The sequence below is a fragment of the Trachemys scripta genome, chromosome 4 (genome assembly GCF_013100865.1).
Source record: "Trachemys scripta elegans isolate TJP31775 chromosome 4, CAS_Tse_1.0, whole genome shotgun sequence".
In the NCBI taxonomy this organism is placed as follows: Eukaryota; Metazoa; Chordata; order Testudines; family Emydidae; genus Trachemys; species Trachemys scripta.
In genome coordinates, this window is record NC_048301.1 from 8,869,785 (window position 1) to 8,893,726 (window position 23,942).

The window sequence follows — 23,942 nt, forward strand, 5'->3', positions numbered from 1 at the left end:
AAAAAAAAAAAAAAAAAAAAAAAAAAAGAAGACTTGAGGCCATCTTTATATAGCAAAACAACAGAATCAGTGGTAGACTTTGTTGCTGTTCACCTTGAAACCTAGATATATTCTAGCAGTCTTTCAAATGTGACAAGCATTACAATTCCCACAGTAGTTCTAGAGACCTCCCCAAGGGCAGAACATTATGACAGGAGGACAAAAAGGTGACCGTTTACTGCATAAAATATTAAAAATATGTCCTTGGCTATTAATTCATACTGGTGTCTGCCACTGCAATCATAGGCATGCTAGCCCATCCATCATCTCAATGAGAACAGATAGTGGTGGATTTAAGATAGAACTATTTCATATTCAGAATTCATGGAGTAGAAAAATAAACCTAGATTGCCAATCCCAGAATTAAAATCATGTACAACATTAAACTCAGAGGGCAGATATAAATGGAGAAACATGAACGCACTGGGTACACTTTGCAGGTATTTCAAAATTAAACTAATTTTTTGAACGAGGTACATGTGTAAGCTACCAAAATATCATAATTAAGATAGCATTTAAAAAGTCATCTTCAGCTCCAATAGTTGCAGTGGGAAAAAAAAGGAGCAAGAATATTTCTACCATGAAAGTAAAAAGCTTTGTTCTACTAGTGGCACTTTAGAGATTTAGAAGGGTTTTGAAAGTTATATTGACTGGTTCATTAGTTTGCATGGTTCCAGAACTAAACTCTAAGTTACTCATATTCCCTTGCATGGCCCACAAAAAAAAAGAAGGCCACTGCCTCACTCTTCTACAGTCAATATATGCAAAGAGCTTTCTATTTATTCCAGGAAGACTAATTGTTCAAAAACAATTTACATCAGCCAATTTACGTCCCTTGTCAGAGGTTTAGAGAGCCATGGTATATACTCAAAAGAAACTTTCCTCTCCAGTTCAACAGGATATATTTTCATTCCTTCTATAGAAGGTATTAATGTTATTTGACAGGCACTCTGAAAATTCATGACTTCTCAGTAATTGTATACAACAGTCTTGCATTAAACAGACAATTCTCATTGTTTTGGGACATCCCATATTTAAAATGGGAACATCTTACTTTTGTGTGATTAAAAAAAAATTTATTTTTATATATATATATATATATATTATACACACACACACACACCCCTCTACCCAGATAGAACGCGGTCCTCGTGAGCAAAAAAAAAAACCGTGTTATATCGAACTTGCTTTGATCTGCCGGAGTGCGCAGCCCCGCCCCGGAGCACTGCTTTACCACGTTATATCCAAATTCATGTTATATTGGGTCGCATTATATCAGGGTAGAGGTGTATCTCACCCAGCAGGGGCTAGAAATACCATTCCCTTCCCCCCCAATGCATGCTGTGTCTGACGAACTGTTAACCTCCACTATATTGATATGTGGAATAAGATAACAGGAAACTGCAATAACCATGAATATTACCTCAGGAAGCCATTTCTGCCGAGTAGCACTAGGTTTCATTTTACGCCTAGGCCTCTGATGAAACCACTGCTATACTATGAACCCATTAGACAGTTTAACCACCCAAATCATTTACGGGATTTTGAACAAAATGCCACTGTGAACTATGTTTCTGTATACATTTGAATAAGTATGTGCCAAAATCTCTGCAAGTATGTGTTATAGCTATTAGAAACTTTTTAAAAAGTGCTAAGAATAAAACCCAAATACATTTAGTTAAGATAATACTTTCCCTTCACTGCCCCTACCACGGACTTCCAAGCTTGAGCGAAAAAATTTAAAAAGGCTGCAAGACAAAAGCCAAGAGAGCCGTCGTTCCCAAAATCCCAATCTAAAAACAAAAAACTGCAGTGGCCAGAGTCTTAGCCCAATTATTTGTCCACAGAATTCACATTAGAAAAGGTTATGGGTTCCCCGATTCCAGTGTTCACAAATGCTGAACACCATGTACCAGATCTGCCCTTGAAAGCATCACTGTACTCAGTCTAGTCAGCCTCAGAAGTCAGAGGAATGTCAATTTATATTAGCATTTAACAGAGTTTGCAGCCAATCCACAATTCAGATATACAATAATTCTCATAAGTATTCAGTGACCAGGCCTGGCTCATCCCCTCCATGATGATAGCCAGCACACAGGGATTGGAAACTCCACAAGCCTCCTCTTGTTCCATACGGAGTAGTAAGGAAACAAGGAGGAAATGGCACAAACAGGGACCATGTTGCTCTATGACCTGGAAATGTTGTGGGATGTGAGGCGGCAAAGGCTTCTCACAAAGAGGACCCATGCGTTCAACCCCATTTCTGCAGCCTGTTGCACCCCTTGGTGTTCCACTGACTTCTAGTGGGGCTCCATGAAGTAACAGAGGTCCACAAACATGAGTCAAGTTGCATGATCAGGGCCTTTATTCAGAGGCAGTTAAAGGACATATATGAAGTTATGCTACCCAGCCTTATTTATTTCCACTTAAAAATAATTTCAAAAAAATCACTTTTACACCTTATATTTGATAGAGACTACAGTACAATCCACGCAAGGATTGTTTTGCATGTATTGCGAGAGTGCTTTTTTAAAACTAGACTCTCTTATGTCATTTCAGGCAGAATTAAGTGATGCAGCAATTCCAATTTATGTACGGATAATGACAGGAGGGAAGAGTAAGTCCTCTGAAGTAGGATGCCTTCAAAAGGTATCTTAACATTTTGTATTTTTAAATTTTAAGCTGGGCTTGTGCCTTTTTATAACTTCGGGTTTTGCCACGAGGTCCCTAAGAAGTCTCAGGGAAGTTTAGCGTCAGCTCCAACGTAGGGTTACCAGATAGAAACTGTGGAAAAAACGGGACAGGGGGTGGAGGGTAATAGGTGCCTACATAAAGAAAAAAATCCCCCAAAACAGGACTGTCCCTTTAAAAACGGGACATCTGGTCACCCTACTCCAACATGAACTGAAGGAACAAGGATGGCTTGTAATTAGTAACAGTATTGCTAGATGGAAAGTTTATTCTAAGAGGTAAAAATTCTACTCTAGCTCTTGAAGAGGCAGTGATTAAAAAAAAAAAAAAAAAAAAAAAAAAAAAATTACTTCTGCTTTCCTAAAATATTTTAAAGGTTCATGGACGACATTCAAGGCCACAAGCCAAGATAAATATTGAAGATATTCACTAGGATCAGACGAGAAATCAGATACATTTTGACTTCAAAAGTTCAAGTACCTTTTGATCAAAGAACTAGTCCAATACCTGCATTATATGTAATGCAGGTTGTTTTGGGGTGGGTTATTTTTTTTTTTTAAATATTCAAAAACACCAAAAGGCAAGTTGGCTGCCTAGACTGGGTACAGTCCTTGCTGAGAAGTCGGGGGGGGGGGGGGGGGGAGAAGAGATGTTTTTGCATGCATGGAATGGAAATGGGGTGGGGACGAGAGGGAGTTGCAGGCTCTTTCTACTGAGATTACTTAAGAGAGCGCTGACATGTAGCTGTTTGGGGTGGGGTGGAGTGTGGGGGAGAGATGGATTTTTGCTGCAAGAGATCCAAGGGAAAGAACACCTCCGGACAACCAGGAGCTGAAGCCCTGCTAGTTGTTAGTAGCACACGTAGCCACTGTACACTGGAAAGAACTACAAGATGCAGAACAAACTAGAACAGTGAATAATTCTGGATCTAGAGTGAAAACAGTTTAACACTTATCAAAAGCAACTGTTTTTACATAGGAGTTGCAGAAAATTTATTTTTTAAAAACAGTATTACATCAATAAGTCACAGTACAGTTGTGTGTGTGTGTGTGTGTGTGTGTGCGCGCGTGCGCGCACAAAAAAAAAAAGGGGGGGGGAGCTTGTATCTCCAGATTTAAAAAAAAAAATTAGCCATCTGAGAATATTTTGAAGCGATTCCTTCATCATTTGGCAGTGTTAGAAAATGATTACATATCACGTGAAAAGTGCAACAGAGATGCACGGCTTGGTAGTAGCAATGAAACATTTTAATGCCAAGAATGCTAATGAAGACCTTGTTTCAGTCAGTGAGAAGTCTGGATCTTTTGGTGATTAGTGTAGACATTTTTATTGACTTTAGGAAAGATATTTAAATATTAATAGTTATTTTTAAATACTGCTGGGCTCTTTCCTTTCACTTGTGGGTTTTAATGAAGAGTGAAATTTATACAGATGTCACTGGAATGGATCCATCTTTAAAATTTTTCTCCGAAGATTAGAAATTTGTCATTAAAAGATTATCAAATATGGCAGAGGGTTGAGTTTCATAACATGAGTGGAGATGTGCAGACAATCAACCATTCTGACTGACCGCCTTGGATACTGAGATGCTAATCTTTTAACTGGACCTGAACTTTCATTTTGAGCTAACATACTCTGTAGACAAATGAAGTAAAGCAATAAGCAAATTGATTTACTGTACTATGGGCAAAATTAAACAAACAAACACACACACACCATTTGAACAAAATTCTGTACTTCCTTTGCCTCATATTTCAATTACCTTTGTAAGCCAAATATGCCAGAGGTACAAAGTCCTCATTGACTACCAAATCCACAAAGAATCAGATGCTTGAAAACCTATTTGAATCATCTTGGAGACAACTTTTTTTAAATGCAATCACATTTTCGTCATGTTACCACCAAGAGCCCAATCAGTATAACTGAACTACACCTCCAATATAACACGGTCCTCTGGAGCCAAAAATCATCTTACTGCGTTATAGGTGAAACCGCGTTATATCGAACTTGCTTTGATCCACCCAAGTGTGCAGCCCCCCCCCGGAGCACTGCTTTACCACATTATATAACACAAATTCGGATATCAGGTAGTGTTATATGGGGGTAGAGGTATTTCAAAACCCCTTTGGGCTGAGACCAAGCATGAGTGTCAAATCCTAAGATTATATTTTTAGTTATTATGGGATGAAGTTAGGCGTTTGGGATGGATTTATGATATGGAAACACCTAGGGCAGTGTTTTTCAAACTGTGGGTTGGGACCCAGTAGTGGGTCACGAAATGTAAGGCACTGGGTTGCGGTGGCTCTGGTCTTGTAAAAGTCCCATCGGTGGTGCTGCCAGGGTAGTCCCTACCTGTTCTGACACCGCGGTGCACCCCAGAAGTGGCCAGCAGAGGTCCAGCTCCTAGGCAAACTGCCACCACCCTAAACACTGGAGCGGGGAGGCAGTGTCTGAGGGCAAGAGCCATGAGCCTCTGCCTAGGAGCCAGACCTGCTGCTGGCTGCTTCTGGGGTGCAATGCGGTCCGCAGTGCCAGGACAGGACTCTTATTATTCATACAGAATTGCTAGATGCAGCACACAACAACGAGATAGGCATTTGCAAAAGCTTTCCAAAGGGGAAAAACTCAAGTCTCAATGGGTGGAGGGATACAGAGAATGATTCTTGTTCTTGCCCAGCACAATGGGGACCCAATCCCAATAAGGGCCTTTTGGGCACTATCATAAAATATTTAATTATCGCCATCATAGTCCAATAATTTGTGCAAATGTGACAACAGGAGATGAGGATGTACGTTTGACAAACATCAGGATATGCTCCGTTCAAAAGAAGTAACATCAGAATTCTTGTTTAGTATGGGTGCAGATGTTAATAATCCTGCAAACGTGGCAGAAAAGAAGAATCTTGTAGAGACCAATGACAAAGCATGAAACTCACTGCATGTGGCTGCAATGCTTACTTGACATCTTTAGCCAAAGATCTTGATACTCCAGTAAAGAAAATTTTTAATGAAATTGTAGAATACTTAAAGTCGACTTGCCAAAGTAATAAACCACAGAACTAGAGACAAGTGTGGAAGACATGTGGATTAGATTGTCTAAAGTGGTTGAAATAGGCTCCAAACTAAACAGATCTGTTAAACTTTCAGATTTGTTTTTTGGTCATTGAGTTTTCAAAAACTATTGACCAGCTCTACTAAACAGAAAGCGGTTATACTGCTACTACTGAAATGCAGAAGGAACTTCAGGAGACTCTGCAGCAAGACATACCCAAGGACAAGTCTACATCACAAGCAGTGAGTGAAATGATTGTTCATTTCTTCAATCTCAGATTCTCAACCCATAGTATCAAAGAAGAAGTCTAAATAAGAAGGAGATAAATGCCACGATGCAGGAGAAATGTTACTGATCACCCAAGCATATTTTTAAAAATGCACACCAAAACCCCATCCTCAAGCAACCATATCTATTTCTTGGATGATCAATAAAACCTTTGAACTGATAAGATATCTGTGGCCAGACAGGTCAACGCAGTTTGCAGGAGAGAAACCAGCTTTTCCCCTGCACTGGTCTTTGCCACAGGTGAAGAACGAGCGTTTTCAATTTTGGACTACTTCATTACACAGCAGGCTTCTTAAATTGAAATAATCAGGGAACAAGAACAGGTGGCAAAAGAAGAGCTTGAAAAATCCACTTGCAGTTTCTTATTTAGTCAGCTTATTGAAACCTGTTCTGCCTTTACCTAATGTTCACGGATTCTGTATCACCAACAATTTATTTGGGGGAAAAAAAAAAAAAAAAAAAAAACCCACCACACATGCTACTAAGAATGCAGAGCTAGCCAAGTGACCTGAACTGCCACAAGAAAAGTTTTAGTGTCATAAATTGTAATTGCAATTAAAAAAAACAAAAACCACCACACAAACAAGTGTGTGGAATACTGTTGTCCAATAAGCTCAAATACTTAAAACAAGCTACTGAGAATTTTTAATTTAAAATCTAACAAAATGTTGCTTTCACAGAGTATAGTTTGATAAGTTGTCAAATCAGAAATGAAAAAAAAAAAAAAGTCAAATTCTCACTATTATCTGAGCCATGTAGTTTAGTAAGACAAAGGTAGTCACTGCTTGACTAAAGGAATGCACCTATTACCAGAGAGCAATCACTATTACTTAGCCTAATAGGGCCAGACTGTAATACCCTTAACTCACTCAAGTAGTACCAATGGGACTACCCAAGGAGTAAGATAATATGTTTACTCAGGGTGTAGAGCACCTTAATTCTTGAGCAGTGGGATTACCTAGAGAGGACACTACTACTGCGCCCAGACCTTAGACCATCCCGTGCTTTGCCACACACTGGGCTACCCACATTTGCCATCCTTGCCTGTCAACTGCCCTTCTCTCCAAATCTTCCCATTTCATGTTGAGGTGCTTGATGTCGTTCAGAACTGTTATTCACAGTCTTCCTCTCTTCTTGCGTTTTCTGGTTTCCATTCAAGGGTGGTATTTGGTAAGTGTTCTTTTTTCATTCTCAGCACATGTTCCAGCCACTGATGTCTTCTTTTGTAGATTAATCGTGAGAGGGTACCTTGTCCAGTAATTTTTCTGACTTCTTCATTCATCTTCCTATCTCTATAGGTTATTCCCAATATTCTTCAGACATTTGTGATTAAATGCATCCAACTTTAGTTTATCTTTCTTGGTAAGTTGCCACGTCTCACTGCTATATGTTGTTATGACGATAACAATTGCTTTGTACAGTTTTTGTCTTGAGGGAGATGTTTTTGAGTCTGTCAAATGCAGCGTTTGCCTTCCCCATTCTTCTTATTTCCTCGGAACTGCGGCCTGGTCTACACTCAAAAGTTAAGTTGACTCAGCTACATAGCTCAGGGATGTGAAAAATCCACCCCCCCTTTTCCCCCTTCCCCCCAGCAATATAGTTAAGCTGATCTACCTCTGGAGTAAAAAGCACTAGGCAGACAGAAGAAGTCTTCCCTTGATCTAGCCACTGCCTCTCAGGCAGAGGATTAGCTATGCCAATGGAAGAACCCCACTGTGCCACTGTAGCATTTCAATTGTAGACTAGCCTTTAGTAGCTCAACCTGGCATTTAGGTTGATTGCCAACACTTACAATATAGGAAATATATTTCTCATCTCGTGTGTTCTAAGTTGTCTTTTGGAAACTTTTTTTTTTTTTAAATTTGCAGTAGAAAAGTAAATTTTGATTTTAAAAAAGTCCACACTGTACACAGTTCCGTAACAAAGCACTTAATGCTACTTGTGACAAATGTCAGGATTCTGACTTCGGTCTTGCTCAGGGGTGGGAAAAATATGGCCCGTGGGCTGGATGCAGCCAGTCCAACATTTCTGTCTGGCCTGCCAGGCTCTTTGGCTGACCCGTCACGGTCTCTGGGCTGCTAAAAGTCTCGCTGTGCAGCGGGGCACTCAGGCAGGCTGTCTGCCTACCGTGGCCCCATGCTGCTACCAGAAGCGGCTGGCTGCTGGTATGTCTCTGCGTGCCCCTGGCTGGGGAGGGGGCAAAGGGGAGGCGGCACCGCACGCTGCCCCCAGCACTGTGCTCACAGCTCCCACTGGCCGGAAACCGGCCAATGGGAGCAGCACTTGTGGGGGTGGGCAGCACACGGAGACCTGCTGCCCTCCTCCCTGCAAGGGGCGCACAGAGACTTGCCACGGTGCCAGCAGCCGGACGCTTCCAGGAGTGGCATAGGGCCACAGCACGCAGGCTGCCTGCCTGAGCGCCCCACTGCACCGCCGGCTGACAGCTGCCTGTGGTAAGCACCTCCCAGCCAGAGCTTGCACCTTGCACCCCATCCTCTGCCCCAGATCAGAACCCCCTCCCCTCCTGCACCCAAACTCCCTCCCACACTCCGCACCCCCTCCATTAATATAGTAGAAATGTGCAGCCTGTGACAACTTAGCAAAAAAATCGTGGAGTGGCCCCCCCTCGAAAATTATTGCCCACCCCGATCTTGATGTTGTTTTTATAGTCCGTTTGTAGACCAGACAAAAATGTAAACCTATGCATTTTGTGAAGTATATATCTATAACCGCCAAGGCTAGAAGCTTAAAAGAAAAATCCCACCTGACATTTTGTAACAAGTATGCAACTATCACCTTGTTGAAGTGTCGTTATTTATGACCATAGCATATGGGAACAAAACATCAAAATTGTAAGCCACACCATTTTTAGAAAAAATGGATGTGAATTTTATCACATGCCTGCATTGCATGTACTTGTGTTGAACATTTTGTGCACACAGCTGGGGAGCACACAAAATACCTTTGTTCACAGTCAGAAATGCTTTAAGAAGCAGAAGAGGAAAAATTTGTTTAAAAAAATATTGAATAGAAAATTCATTTTAAAACTAGACAGGTATTTTGATGCTAAAATGAATACTGAATCTCTGACATGTCACAATGCTGCCACGGTTTATAAAAATCATAATTTTCAGCCTAATGACAGCTGGTAGAAGGAAGCTCAAATGCTGCTTTTCAATAAACTGCTTTCTATTAGTGGTTACAATACACACTGTAACAGAACGGTATTCTACTGCCAGTTAAATGAGCCAGTTCACACAGTACTTCAAACACAGGCTTTGATGAGAAGCTTTATCAGTACATTTAGGTACATTACTTGCACACAATTTCTCTTTTTGGAGGAAGAGGGTAAATTCAAACGAGAATGATGGTTACTTTAAAAATAAGCTATAGAAAGGAAACATTTTTTGCATGTTAAAGGACTAGTCACTTCACATCTGGAAATCAAATTCACCAAGACACTAACAGGTCTTGCTTCAATACACTCTGCATTACTTGCAAAGAAGTGAAATACAAATACCACATCACATAAAGAGAGCCATAAAGATCATTAACCTGTGTTGGTATATATGTTAAATATGTTTTGTCAAGAATTAAAAAAACATTTATCCAGTTTTTTTTTTTAAGAGACAAATACAAGTAACAGAAAATACAAGGGTTTGCAAAAACCCATGTATTTTGTTATTTGTGTATTTATTTAGCGTGTGCACAGTCCTCTAGACAAGCGGTGGCATCTTCAGTGGCGTGATGCAGTTCTTCTAGCCCACTGCTGAACCTAGTAGGCAGGCATTCATCTACAATGTGCGTCATCATCTGTGTTGCGCCGCAGCTGCACAAAGGGCTGTCACAAAGGCCCCAGCGACACTGGTTGGCTGCACAGAGACCTTGCCCGGTCTGGAACCTGTTCAACAGGGACCATTGGCGACGGGGCAGCTCAAAACCAGGCGGGCAAATTGTGGGGTTGGCGAGGAGGGACTGGTTGGGGGATTATAACAGATATCTATTCCTCTCGGCAAGAATGTTTCTGCCCTAACATGCTGGCGTGGCGGATGAGACCATAATGGGCGATGTGACAGCAAATGTGCAGCTGGTGGTTTAACAAGGTCATTGTGCAGCGGCAGGCTGGAGTTGGCGCGAACTTTCTCCAGTAACTTGCCGGTGGCAACCTCTCGTCTGATGTGAGGAGGAGCGATATTGCTCAGAACTGGGAGCCATGGGAGTTGAGTCGGACGCAGGGTGCCAGAGATGATAGGCATGGCAGCATGTAACCGTGAATCCACCAGTTTGGTGTTGGACGATCGACTCCAAACTGATTTGCAGTACTCCGCCACCGAATACGAGGTGGCAAGAGCTGACAGCCGCAAAGTTGGAGCACGAGCACCCCATGACGAGCCTGCCAGTTTGCTAAGAAGATTGGTGTGCATTTTAACTTTAGCTGCGGTCTTCTTCGGGTGGACATGGTAACTCAGTGGGGGCATGACATGGGAAAGGAGGTGCGGCCAGACCCTTTCTCAATTATAGCTATTCTTGGCTGCTGAAATAGCCTCTTGGGGCTGCAGGTAGCTAAGCATAAGTTAGAATGGTCTTCAGCGGGGGTGGTTCCTAGCTGGCTCAGAAATCTGGAGCCACAAACATGGTGCAAAGCCATGTTTGCACTACCACCCCTCCTCTGGATCTCTGTCAAGCCCACAAATCTAGCACAGCACCAAGTTCTTTGTGTTACTTGTTGTAAAGTCTATAGTACAAACTTGTCCTTTAATGTGCCTTTATATTGCGCCAATGCAGTAGTGATGTTCCAGACCAAACTTTGAAGTTGGATGTTATTTTAAATCAGGCTATATGTAACATCAGCAATAGTGGCGTTCAGTAAGATTGTGACCTTTCAAATTTCACTTAAATTTAAGCAATTAAGCCTTCCCAGAAAGTGCACACATGCTGACAGAAAAACAGCTAGTACAGATTAATATTTAATAAATAGTTTATATTAGATTGATTTTTGATCTATAAAGTTCCCAAGAGACAGGGGTGGTGTTTGTAACACAACCTCTCAGAGGCCAAAGACTGAATGGCTATGGAGAGCAAGCAGCTCTCTCACCTAACACCACCACCACCGTTGCATGTGCCCTACGCTGTCTTGCAGAAAGACTGCAATGCTGCTGCCCAGGCTGTTATGGTTCTGTGAATAGGAGAATGTCAATCTTGCGGTCTACATGGACACTAGCAAGTCTTCTTCAAGTCGCCTGCAATTCCTAGCACTCACTCAAAGTAGCAACAGTCAGAGTGCTACTGTGGACAGGCTGCTACCAGCATTTTTGCCACAGTGTCAGAGCAGGTATTGACAACGCAATGGTGAAAAACTAGAGCTTAGAGGGAAATGGTTCTCTCAGTGCACAAGAATTTAAGATTGAGACTTTTGTCCCATGAAAAGTCAAACTCTTGGAAGTTTTCACATATTAAAAGAAATTTCAGATTGGGTCAACATACACTTTTTTCTCCTTATAGTTAAATTTTAAAATGCAAAGTCATTTTGAACCAAGCCAAACCAAACAACCCCTTAACTTTTTCATTTAGATGTGTTGAAGCAGGACACGTTTCAACAACTCCCTTTCTCCCCTCTCCCCTCCCCCCACTTACTTCAAAAACAAAAACTCATCAAAACCAAACTTTTCCCAAGGACAGCTTCAGTTCAACTAAATCAGCATTTTCTAATAAACATTTAGTATAAAAAAAAAAATCCCAACCAGCTCTAGTTCACACACTAGGAACCAGTCTACACTGGTGCTCAAACCATTGCTACCAGTGAAATTGTAATGGGAAGTTTGTAGAACAGTGTTCGTGTCAAACATCCCCCCCACCCAACTCCCAGAAGAATTAAAGTCCTCTTTCTCCCCCACACAACTCCATGGGAAAACAAGTCAATGTTAAAAATCAACCATGAATGGATAAAGACTCCAGACAAACTTTGTCTCAGTCTGCATCTCAGTTGACTGAAGGAGAAACAGATTTTACATGGGTGTGGAAAGGGACGTTGCAGTCTAGTGTTAGTTTTTCCTCCCACTATCAGTGGATGTGCATTTCAATTTACTTTCCAGCATGACATCTTATATGATGAAGCATCAGCAAAATAGCTGTCCTGAACAAGCCACATTAATACATATCTAAAAAGTGATTAAATATAAGTCTTTATTAATCAAATTATCAAAGAGTATGCCACAATGGAGATAGCTACACTTCAATAATTTCTAAACAAATTCCAGCCACATACATATCTAGGTACAAATGTGCACCTCTACCTCGATATAACACAACCCGATATAACACGAATTCGGCTATAACGCGGTAAAGCAGTGCATTGGGGCGGGGGGGGGCGGGAAGGAAAGCTGTGCACTCTCTGGTGAATCAAAGCAAGTTCAATATAATGCGGTAAGATTTTTTGGCTCCCGAGGACAGCGTTATATCGAGATAGATTTCAGAGTAGCAGCCGTGTTAGTCTGTATCCGCAAAAAGAAGAACAGGAGTACTTGTGGCACCTTAGAGACTAACAAATTTATTAGAGCATAAGCTTTCGTGGACTACAGCCCACTTCTTCTGATGCATATATCGAGATAGAGGTATTTGTATGGTCCCACTAATGAAATATTTTTGATATACATTTCTAAACACACAGAAAGGTATGAAATACCACTAAATACAGGAAATGTGTGTAACACTAACTACTATTTAAAAAAGGTACCAGTCACTACAGTATTCCTATAAAAATCTTAGTATTTTTGCAGGTTTGATTGAAATTTGTGCTTTAGTAAACTAGAAAGCTGGAAAATGCAATGGCTAGATATGCCAGTGGCTAGGGAGAAAAAGGGAAGTATGTGAACATGGATTGCTTTAATGAGGGTTTTTTAAAAACTATTTCTAAAATAAGTCAGACTAACACATTACGTAAAACAGAAACTCGAAAGTCTTAAGAGGAAACTACTGATTTGGGCTGGGTCTAAACTGTAACCCAACAATTTCCTGTCTGTGGTATAACAAACTAGTGCTTTGGTATTCGTGAGAGACTGTAGCAACCTATTTAAGCCAACCAGCTCCCACTTTTCTTTCTAATCCGGCAAGGCTTTATGTTGAAGGGAAACTACAAGACCTCATTGCTTCAAGCAAGCAGTTAATTTGAAGTTAAATAGATAGCATTTGATATCTTGCTAACAATAAAATGAACCAAATACAAGCAGACAACTGAGATCTGTGGGAATTCTCCTCCCACCTCTGCAGGTGGTACAGGGAGGAGAGGCCCTTATCTAAACTCTGAGGCACTTCTTTTAGTCTGTTTGGCTCCACTTGGATTGAAAAACAAAAACCAAAAAGGACAGATTGATAAACAGGTTTGGGTTTAGGTACTTAAACGTTGTATATAGACATCTGCAATATATTGGTGAAGTCAATTAATAGCTTTGCCAAAATTTCATAGCTTTGTGAAGCTAAGTCGTTCTTTGAACGCCTTTTTTTAGTTTCTCAGACATTTGGGGACATAGCAGAACAATTCCCCTTGTGGTAAGAAAGTCTGGGTTTAAGTAACATAGCCTATGCAAAAAGCAACAGAGGGTCCTGTGGCACCTTTAAGACTAACAGAAGTATTGGAGCATAAGCTTTCGTGGGTAAATGCCCATTTCATCAGCCGCAAGTAGCCCACTTCATAGCCTATGCAAATCATTGTGCCTGCAAGGCCGTCCACTGAAGTCATCAGAAGGGCTCCGTGTGGGAGCCCCACCTGGATCCATGTGAAGGATCTAGCCCTAAGCATGTATGATTAACTGGTTACATTAAAGATATACTTCCATTTTCTCATCTCTCTTTTAGTGGTTATAAAAATAAAGCCTGCCTTGTTTATACCAAAAACTGAAGTGTTTAATTCAAGGGAGAGATTCACCATGGGTCAGAAGTAAAGATAATTAGTTGGCAATATTAAAATTCATTTTATATTAAGGCCATTATGGTCTAGAAATAGTGGTTTTTTTCTTGCCTGAAAGCAAAAATTGTTTGCTTAAGTGCTACCTGACAGTTTAAAGAATATTTAGAAGATACCATTGCCCTCATAATGGGCAGTTTTTGAAAGAAGACTAATTTGGTCCTCCATTCCTGGCCTTTGGTAGGTGTCCTTTGTGGTCATTAACATACATCTTGACAGACCATTTTAACCACGGTTATTTAAAAAGTGACCTCTTGAGATGAAAATATATAGGAAAATCCAAATCACTACAAGTACTGAATCTTTCAGGAATGCTTTTTGCTCAAGACAGATTCAAGAGCTAGAATTGTGTTTCGCAGCAAATACGGCTTGAAGAGTGAGCATGCCAAACTGCACAAGTCATTTCCTGTTTAGGAAGGAAATTTATGGAATTTTAGCACGTTGAACCATTTATCACATTATACTGAGACAACTTACTACTATGCCTCAAACAGAACATAAGCAGTTCTTTGCAAATATATCTACAGGGCTCATATAAAGAAAACTGATGTATATCTACAAGATGTTTAGGTACACAATATCAGTCTTAAGGTCTGACTAAACTGTTAAGTCAGAAGGAAACTGCTTTAAAAACTAAGCTGATGATCAGCTTATGACCAAAAGTAAGACTTTGCAGCTCTTGTAACAAAAAAAAAAAAAAAAAAACACCCCACCACTTGTCCAAAGTTAAAAAATGTAGATGCTCTTACTCCTAGACCTGGTCTAAACTGGGGGGGATGGAGGGAGAGGGGGAATTGATCTAAGTTACACAACTTCAGCTACATTAGTCACGTAGCTGAAGTCAGTGTACTTAGATCTACTTACCGCAGTGACTTCACTGCGGTAAGTCGACTGCTGACACTCCACCATCGACTCCACCTGCGCCTCTTGCGCCGGTGGAGTACCAGAGTCAACGCGAGAGCACTCGGCGATCGATTTATCATGTCTTCACTAGACACGATAATCGACCCCTGCTGGGCTGATCGCTCCAGAAGTAAGTGTAGACATGCCCCTAGAAACAGCTAATCTTTATTGAAAAAATGCTTTGGCTCATTCCACCAGGGCAGATTACCAATGTACAAGGAAATGATGGCTATAAAGGGGAAAACTATGTTTGTTCCGTTTTAGATTTCGAGTGCCCCTCTCTTGTATTATGGGAAAGTACACTTGATCACCCAACTATCCTTAAGTCATCTTATAGAAATTCAAAATAAATGGTACATATATGGAAAAATAGAAAAGACTGAATAATTTGTGATTGTATTCTGTAACCTATGCAACAGAAAAATTGTTGTGTGATCAGTTCAGATTTGGTTTTTATTATTAATCTTAAATAATTGTTTAAAAGGGATTTATTACAAGTTCAAGACAATCTTCTGAATTAAGTCTTAATATTTGCAAGCACTTATCTAGTACTGTAAAACCTCAAACACAAAATTGGTAAATCAATAATGTTGCGCTTTCTTGGTGTTTTATTGATAACCCTCTAAGTGCTCCATTAAGACAAAAATGAACATGACACAAAGTAGGCTAATGCTTTGAATTGCACAATTGATCTTCCTAAAGAGGTATAGCTAAACTTACTGGCAATGTAATATGCAAAAAAGAACAAAGTTCTATCTCCAAAGAACAGATTCTCCGCTGTATTTTTCCATGGATTTCATGAATTGAGGTCACATTTCAAAGTTTTGGCACCCAAAAAGTACCAGTTACGCAGACAGAATGTTTTACATTTAAACACCACTCATTTTGGAAACAGCCTTGCACAAATATAGCACCAGTGAGGAGCGACCACCACACCAGAGACTGACAACTCATCAAGAGAAGAGACAGGGCAAAATTTTGCCAAGGTAGAACACCGGGTTTAAAAAAGTGTCCCATACTTCTACAAACCATGGTCCTGATGCACAAAAAGCAGAGGTCTTAGAAGACCTTATCTTTTCCTCTGACCAAAATGACAGCCACTACACAGTCAACAGCATGGTACTCAACTTCACATTGGCAGATGCAGACCCAAGATGTCCATACAGACTGAGGTACTACAACATACATAAAGACACATACACACCCCCAGAATTATCCTCTTAATCACATTTGTCTGCCTGAATGAAAAATACTTTCAGGATTTCAAGTTTAGACCCTTTACTTTCAACCCCAAAAAAGCACCAAAATTCCAAAGACAGCTCTCTTTAGTCCACACCCTACTTTTTAAACAAAACAAACTTTTTATTAGACACTGCTAATGCATTCCCACCCCAAAACACAGACCCTCTGATTCTAACATGCATGTACCTCCACACAGACTCACTGTCATAACCTTAAGAGTAGGGACCCAACAATTTTTCATTGCACAATTCTGTAAGTATAGTTTATAAATCTAATCAGCGTACATTTAAGTTATCTGTCTTAAATCACATCTGCCAAACATGACTTGTCCACTTCCTGTCTCTGCTGGACATATAATTTATCCATTAATTATACTTCTCATTTTGAGCCATCCCTGAAAGATTCTTGCATGCATTTGCAGTTGGGAAAGTTTTAATTTGCAAGTATTTTAAGTGCATCATTAAGTTGTCTCAAATCTTTGTTCATTTCCCTCCCCTTTTGCACTCACTGACACCAAGCTTAACTATATGCAGAAAGTGAAGTACTGCACGATTCTCAAAAGCCACTGAAAAAGTGGCCAGCATGAGTTTCCTGCCATTTTGACAGCAAGTCCCAGCCTCCACAAAGAAATCATGGTTCTAGTAAACTGAAGAATCAGTATGCAATATTTATAGCACGGAGAGAAGAGTTGTGCAGGGTTGTTTCCTAGCAGAGGACAGCTTTTTCAGACATTCTAGATTGGGTTTTTTTTAGTATTCTAGGGGTTTACCAAACTGACGTTTTGTAAACAGGATGGATACAAATCCATTAAAAAAGCACAGCTAGGCCTAAAACTGGACTTCACGGTCATTTGTGACAAGGGCTCAACTTGGTATAAGCTATTATTCAATAAAACCCAGTATCATATGCTGAATCAACAGTTGCATGATTATGCATAATGTGTCACAATAAGATTAGATTAATGGACACATTTACTGTACTACAATTTATGCTTTTACCCAGTATTTATAGAGCTGGTTAGAAGCATATTATAGTCTGGACTAGGCAGTAAATGCTGGTATTCTTAAAGGGTCAGTATTTTCATTTTATTTTGCAGAGAAGACTTCGCCAAAAACATGGCATGTTTCACATTACAGAGATGACTGAATCCAAGTGGGGGCCACTAATAGCAGGCAAGCAAACTGTTGTAATTCATTTGGGTAACCAGGATCTTCATCTGCTGCTTGGATTTTTTTTTTTTTTTAAATCATTGCCTGGAACAAGGTAGCTAGCTTTTATTCTGTGCGTACTCCCAGTGAGCTTTTCAAATTTGAAAATAGTCACACAATACTTGCAGGCAAGGAATGAATTTACACAAGGCACTAGGACCTACAGGTTTTCAGCTAATAAGAAAGAGAAGAATCCTCTCTACTCCACCCCCCACCCCAAGACAGAACCCGGGTGAAAATTCAAGCACACATACAGACCTCCCAGATATTACAAACCGTTTTCTTTTTCACCAAGAAACTCTGCACGAACCTTGCTCTCAGCCACAAAGAACAAAAGTTCTTATCAAAGACTTATCAAGAGCCCACTAGTTGTGGTCAGATATAAATATGGTGCCTCTGCAACCTTCCTCCCCAAGCTGCTGAGCAGAAGAGAAGAGACACTTTCCTCCCCTACCTTGCTCCTCAAAGACGACAATATGCTTAGTTCTGCTCCGTTGCTGATGTTTAGACAAGTCTTTTCAGTTAGGCTCCCATCCTGTAACTGGATCGACTGGGTGGGTGCGCCCCTACACCCATACTGAACCTCCTTAACTTCAGTGGAACTCTGGGTGAGCATCAGAATCCACTTGCATGTCCAACTGCGGGATTAGGGAACCAGTTTCTCCCAGCTAAGTGACTAGACAAAAGCCTTGTCAAATACACAAAGCCAAAAGACTCTGGAAAACAGATAAGACAGTGTATAGTAATTTTAGACATTACTCATAACAAAAGCCTCAAAAATATTCATACAGAATGTGATTTTTTTTAAGCAGAGGAAGTCCCTTTAAGATTTCCATTACCAATCTGAAGGAAGGACTTCAAAGCATGTTACGAACATTTGGATGTTACGATCATTGGAGATGTTGCAGACACCAGCAAAGACAAAGAAATTAAAAAAGAACCTGCAGAGGTTAAAAATATGGGCATAACATGATGAGAATTTTAACTTGGAAAGACGTAAGCTAATACATCTGTGGGGAAAATAATCCAAGATACAGATAAGTCATTGGAAGGGAGGCATTAGGAAAAAATAGTACTGAAAGAAACCAAGGGCTGATAGCGGACAGGCTAGCATAGACTTACTATGAGCAAGGGGGACTGGGGAAGCCAATACAACTGTGTGTGAGCACGCTACGCAGAGAAGCAATGATGTCAGAACAGAGAGGCACTAGTGCCTTTTCTGTATCTCCCTGCTGTGACTGTACCAGGAATATCACAGCTAGTTCTGTGCACCTCATGGTTAGAAAGTTACTGACAAATTGGAGGGAATTCAAAGAGTTAGTGAGCTAAAAGAACTGACTTGCAGAAAGATTAAAGGAGCTAAATATGTTGTTACTTAGCCAAGCTATAAAGGAGATGGAAGGAAGAAGACAATCTAAAAAAACCTGAAGGGTGTGACCATCAGAGTTGGAGTAGAATTATTTAGATGGGTGTATGTGCACCCTCCAGAAATAAGCCCATGTTCAGATATGAAATCCATACCTTTCTCTGGGGTCAGAAAAGTGGCAGTTTCCACTTTTTTTTTCCCTCCCAAACCAGGGCCGTAGCAACAAAGAACGTGGCCCCCTCCAAACGGTGGCCCCCTCCGAACATATGTCCGGGCGGGGCCCCTTACAATGCAGAAACTGGAATGTGGTATTTATTTTGCCACTTTTAGGGGCCCCCTTCCTTGCGGGGCCCCCTCCGGTCGGAGGGTACGGAGGGCGCTCGCTACGCCTCTGTCCCAAACTGTGGTTCTGAATAAAATGCAGTTTACACAAGACAACTCATTGCTTGAGCTATGCATGTTCTGAATCACTTCAACCAGTGAGGTTACTGATTTTAGATCCCAATTTAGCCAAGCACTTAAGTATGTGCTGAATTTTAAGCATGAATAGCCCCACAGAAGTCAATTTGGCTTTCCTGAATAGGGGGCTTTAAACCATTCTATTGTATTTAAACAGCTTTCTATCTTTCTTGTAAGTTTATAACCATTCTAATCAATGCAATATAAAGATAGAGGGAAACATTATTTATTCATTACATGATAGTCAGTGGTTTTCTAGAAGCTAATTGACTGGGTTTTTTGAGTCCTAAAAACAGCTGCAGTCACCTTCAGTAGATTCCCTGGGTAGCTGGGGCACAAAAATAGCTTATTGAAACTTTCTACAGAGCCAAAGCTACTTCAAGAACAAGAATGCTTCATGCAAACACTTGCTTCCTTTTGAAGCAAGTATATTTATATCTGCCTTTTCCTTCCTTCAACTTCAAACCATTAGTATATCAGTATGAAAATCTTAGTATTGTGCAGGATGGCTTTTTATATATATATATATATATTATATATATATAAAAATAAAAGCAATGCAGATCTGTTTAAGTATGACTTGTAGGCATAGCCAAGAGAGACAGCTCAGCTTAGACCGCCATAGCCATGTGCCAGGCAATTCATATTAATATTTTCTTTGAACGATTATACTAATCTGCCTCAACCATATTGAGGAGGGGAAAAAAAAAAAGAAAAAAAAAAAATAGCTGACCACTGATAAGAGTTTCACAATATGTACCTAGCTCTTCATTTTGACTATTAGATTTCAGAGATTCTTACTAAGGCAGAAAGTTTAACATTAAAAAAATTTAGTTTCACAGACAGTAGATTGTAAAATGGCATTCACCCCGTATACAAAAGCTCATTTCTTCTTTGAAATACAACCAGCTATTCTACGCCTCTTGGTTCAGATTTTCCTTTTAGTGTACCCACACAAATGGGCCCTTTGTCCAGGTGTGAAATTGAAGGTTATTTGGATGTTCTGATGCTGCCCTCTATATTTGATCATGGAGGATTTGGTCCTAATTGAAACCTTTATTCATTTGAGCTGTTCTATTGAACTGAATGGACTACTGCAACCCTTACTCCTAATTATTTGTATTATCAGCCTAGGAGTCATGGACCAGGAACCCGTTGTGCTAGGAGAGGGGTGGGCAAACTTTTTGGCCTGAGGGCCACATCTGGATATGGAAATTGTACAGCGGGTCATGAATGGGGGATTGGGATGTGGGAGGGCTCCAGCTGGGGGTGCAGGCTCTGGGGATGAGGGGTTGGGGGTGCAGGACGGTGCTCCGGGATGGGGTTCGGAGGGGGATCAGGGCTGTGGTGTGGGAGGGGGTCAGGCTTTGGGCGGCACTTGCCTCAAGCAGCTCCCAGAAACAGCGGTATGTCTCCCCTCTGGCTCCTTTGCGGAGGTGCAGCCAAGCGGCTCTGTGCGCTGCCCTGTCCACAGGCGCCACTCCTGCAGCTCCCATTGGCTGCAGTTCCTAGCCAATGGGAGCTGCAGGAGTGGCGCGCAGAGCCCCCTGACTGCCCCTACACATAGGAGCCGGAGGAGGGACATGCTGCTGCTTTCGGGAGCTGCATGGAGTGAGGCAAGCCCCCGACCCCGCTCCCCATCTGGAGCGCAGGGCAGGGCAAGCGCTGGAGCGGGGCAAGCCTCAGAACCTGCTCCCTGGCTGGAGCTCAGAGCCAGATTAAAATGCCTGGAGGGCCAGATGCGGCCCCCAGGCCGTAGTTTGCCCACCCCTGTGCTAGGAGCTGTACAAACAGAAGAAAGAGACAATCCCTGCCCCGAAGAGCTGACAATCGAAGTATAATACAAGACTCAACAAATGGATACAAACAGATGGGGAGTTCCAGGAAACAAGACAACGCAACGCAACACTGGTCAGCATTACAGGCAGTTGTCGCTACCCACCAGCGCCCTAACTGCGGACTTTAACAGGAAGAAGAATTGGAAAAGCCTCAGGATATGGTCTAATTCAAAAAATTGGATCAGTGTTAGTTATAAAACCAGGAAACAGTCTACAAAAATTTCCTAGAAGTTAATGTACTACTACTCAAACCATGTGTAGTTGGAACCCTCCAGAACAGTCAAAACTAGTCAAATGCTGCCCCACCCCTTCAAAATACCAGCAGGCAGAAAAAAAACGAACACTTTAATAAGCTTAATAATTGCATACAACAGAAAGCTTGTATCTTTCAACAACAGAAGTTGGTCCAATAAAATATATTACTGCACCCACCTTGTCTCACAAACACATCCCTAAAAAATTCTCATTAAAGGTTTGCCAGCCCAGTCATAGAATGTTCGCGTCTGCCTTTTATCATAGGGTTTCATAATCTGAGACAATTTACTTGCCTAAACATACCACAAAACCCCACGTATAACAGACCTCTCTCCCCACTCAAAGCATGTAATATTAGTACTTTGCAAGGTATTATGATTTATAACAAATATGGGACCAAGTGAACTTTCTAGTTGCAATATGAATGGACTTTCATCTACAGCAGAACCTCAGAGTTACGAACACCCCGGGAGTGGAGGTTGTTCATAACACTGACCAAAACATTATGGTTGTTCTTCCAAAAGTTTACAACTGAACATTGACTTAATACAGCTTTGAAACTTCACTATGCAAAAGAAAAACGCCGCTTTAACCATCTTAATTTAAATGAAGCAAGCACAGAAACAGTTTCCTTACCACGTCAAATCTTTTTTTAAGCTCACATTTAACACAATACCATACTGTATTTGCTCCCCCGCCCCCAGTCTCTGCTGCTACTTAATTGCATACATCCAGTTCCAAATGAGGTGTGTGGCTGACTGGTCAGTTCAGAACTCTGAGGTTCTCCTGTAGATTTGATCTCTAATACTTCAAACGCATTTCACAATGTATTCAGCACCTTAAAGTTACAAAATTAAATCTACCTCTTAGAGTGTGTTAAGCATACAGAGCACAGGAATGCACACACATCTACAATAAGTTTCCCCCAATTCTTTGCATCAAAAAGTTTGCTAGCAGATTAATAATTGAGAGAGATCAAGCAGCTAATCAGGGGCACATTAAGTTATTTTGAGATACTCAGAGTTAAGAGATGCAAAAATTAATTTCAATATTAAGATTTTAAAATACACCAATATGGTTCACTTGTAAATGACAGTTTAATGTTCACTTGTATGTGTAAATACTATGCATTCTGAACAAAAACAATTTGGGCCATTTTCATTATAGACAACACTTGAGTTACAACAGATTTCTCATTAAAAAACAAACAAACCACACACCTGAGCTTTGGTAACCAGATTTACAAAAAAAAATCTGTTCCATAAGTGACAGAGATGTGTAAACCCCACCATGCATGGAGAAGAGCCATTCAGCTACATGAAGAGCCACACCTTTTCCCCTAATTACAACTTACCAAGTTTTTCCACCAACTTCAGCATAACCCCTCCAATGTGCACCTCCCCTGTGACTCTCAGGGTAACATCTCTGTTCAGGTCCGTCACATGGACATTTAACTCCCACGTCCCATCTGCATAGCAGCCATCTGGCATCCTTATACCGTCCAAAGCCATCGTTCCTTCTTCCTGTGAGAGCAAAGGAAATGGCATTCATTAGCCAACAGAAGGGCTTGCTCAGGGGATGGGTCTCTTCCCTCCCGCACAATCTAGAAAGTAAGAGTTCCCTAATGGAAAAATATCATTTAATCTCGTCACGATAAATTGCAAAGCAAAGGAGAGAAAAGAAAATCTGTGCGAAGGGATACATGCCCAGGGAACTGGAGCTCCCCACCCAGGGCTGCAAAGAAACATCAGAGCTCACAACAGGGTTCCGTTTACAAAAAAACTGAGTTATGCAATGGACACGGGTGCAGAAAGCACATTTTGTTTGACTGCCACCAAGTGCATAACTTCCAACTACACAACTACAGTAACAAAAATGCAAGCCGAAGAGAGCGAGAAGCAGGAGTATCTGTCCTACACTACATAAGAAAACAGTTCCAGCAGATTTACATCTGCATCACAGGAGTCACTAGCATTTTCCTAGGTCTTCCTTAATACTCCCAAGCCTCCCATCGCTCCATTGTGCAGTCATTCCCTCCCCCCCTTCGTGACCGGCAAACACTTGTTAACCCCTTGCTTGGATTTCCCCCATTTGCTACTTATTCGCGCTACTCACCCTCTTTGGAAGAGCTGCTAGAAATTGCTTTGTTTAAGGCAGCAAACTCCAATAAAGCTGATGCAGCAGCAGGGATGTGCGTGCCTGCGTATGTATCCACAGGCAGGACACTGGGTTGGATTCCCAAATCCTCCTATACTGCATAATAGGGGCAGGGAAATGGTAAAGCCCTGGGGCTCCCACGGGTGTGTGTGTGTATGCCCCCCTCAGAGCCACACACACACCACTCAGCTGCCTCCAATGGGGACTCCCTCAGTGCCCCCCCACACACACTGCCTCCAATGTGGTCCCCCCTCAATGCCACCCCCGCACACACACTGCCTCCAATGGGGTCCCCCCTCAGTGCCACACGCACACCCCGGCTGCCTCCAATGGGCCACCCCCAGTGCCATCCCCCAACCCACACACTGCCTCCAATGGGGCCACCCCCCTGTGCCACCCCCCCACACACACACACTGCCTCCAATGGGGCCACCCCCCAGTGCCACCCCCCCACACACACACTGCCTCCAGTGGGGCCACCCCC

At 41.5% G+C, this 23,942-nt stretch overlaps 1 protein-coding gene across 5 annotated transcripts in view; it reads right to left on the reverse strand.

Moving 5' to 3' along the window:
* FERMT2 (fermitin family member 2) overlaps nt 1-23,569 on the reverse strand; it is a 95,012-nt gene extending 71,443 nt beyond the window's left edge. For all 5 annotated transcript variants that reach the window (XM_034767861.1, XM_034767860.1, XM_034767858.1 and 2 more), the window contains exons 1-2: nt 23,417-23,569; nt 22,656-22,824 (exon numbers count right to left, since the gene is read on the reverse strand). In XM_034767861.1, coding sequence (XP_034623752.1) covers nt 22,656-22,812 — 157 coding nt within the window. In that variant the 5' untranslated portion in view covers nt 22,813-22,824; nt 23,417-23,569. The remainder of the gene's footprint in view (nt 1-22,655; nt 22,825-23,416) is intronic.
* Nucleotides 23,570-23,942: the final 373 nt, after the last annotated feature.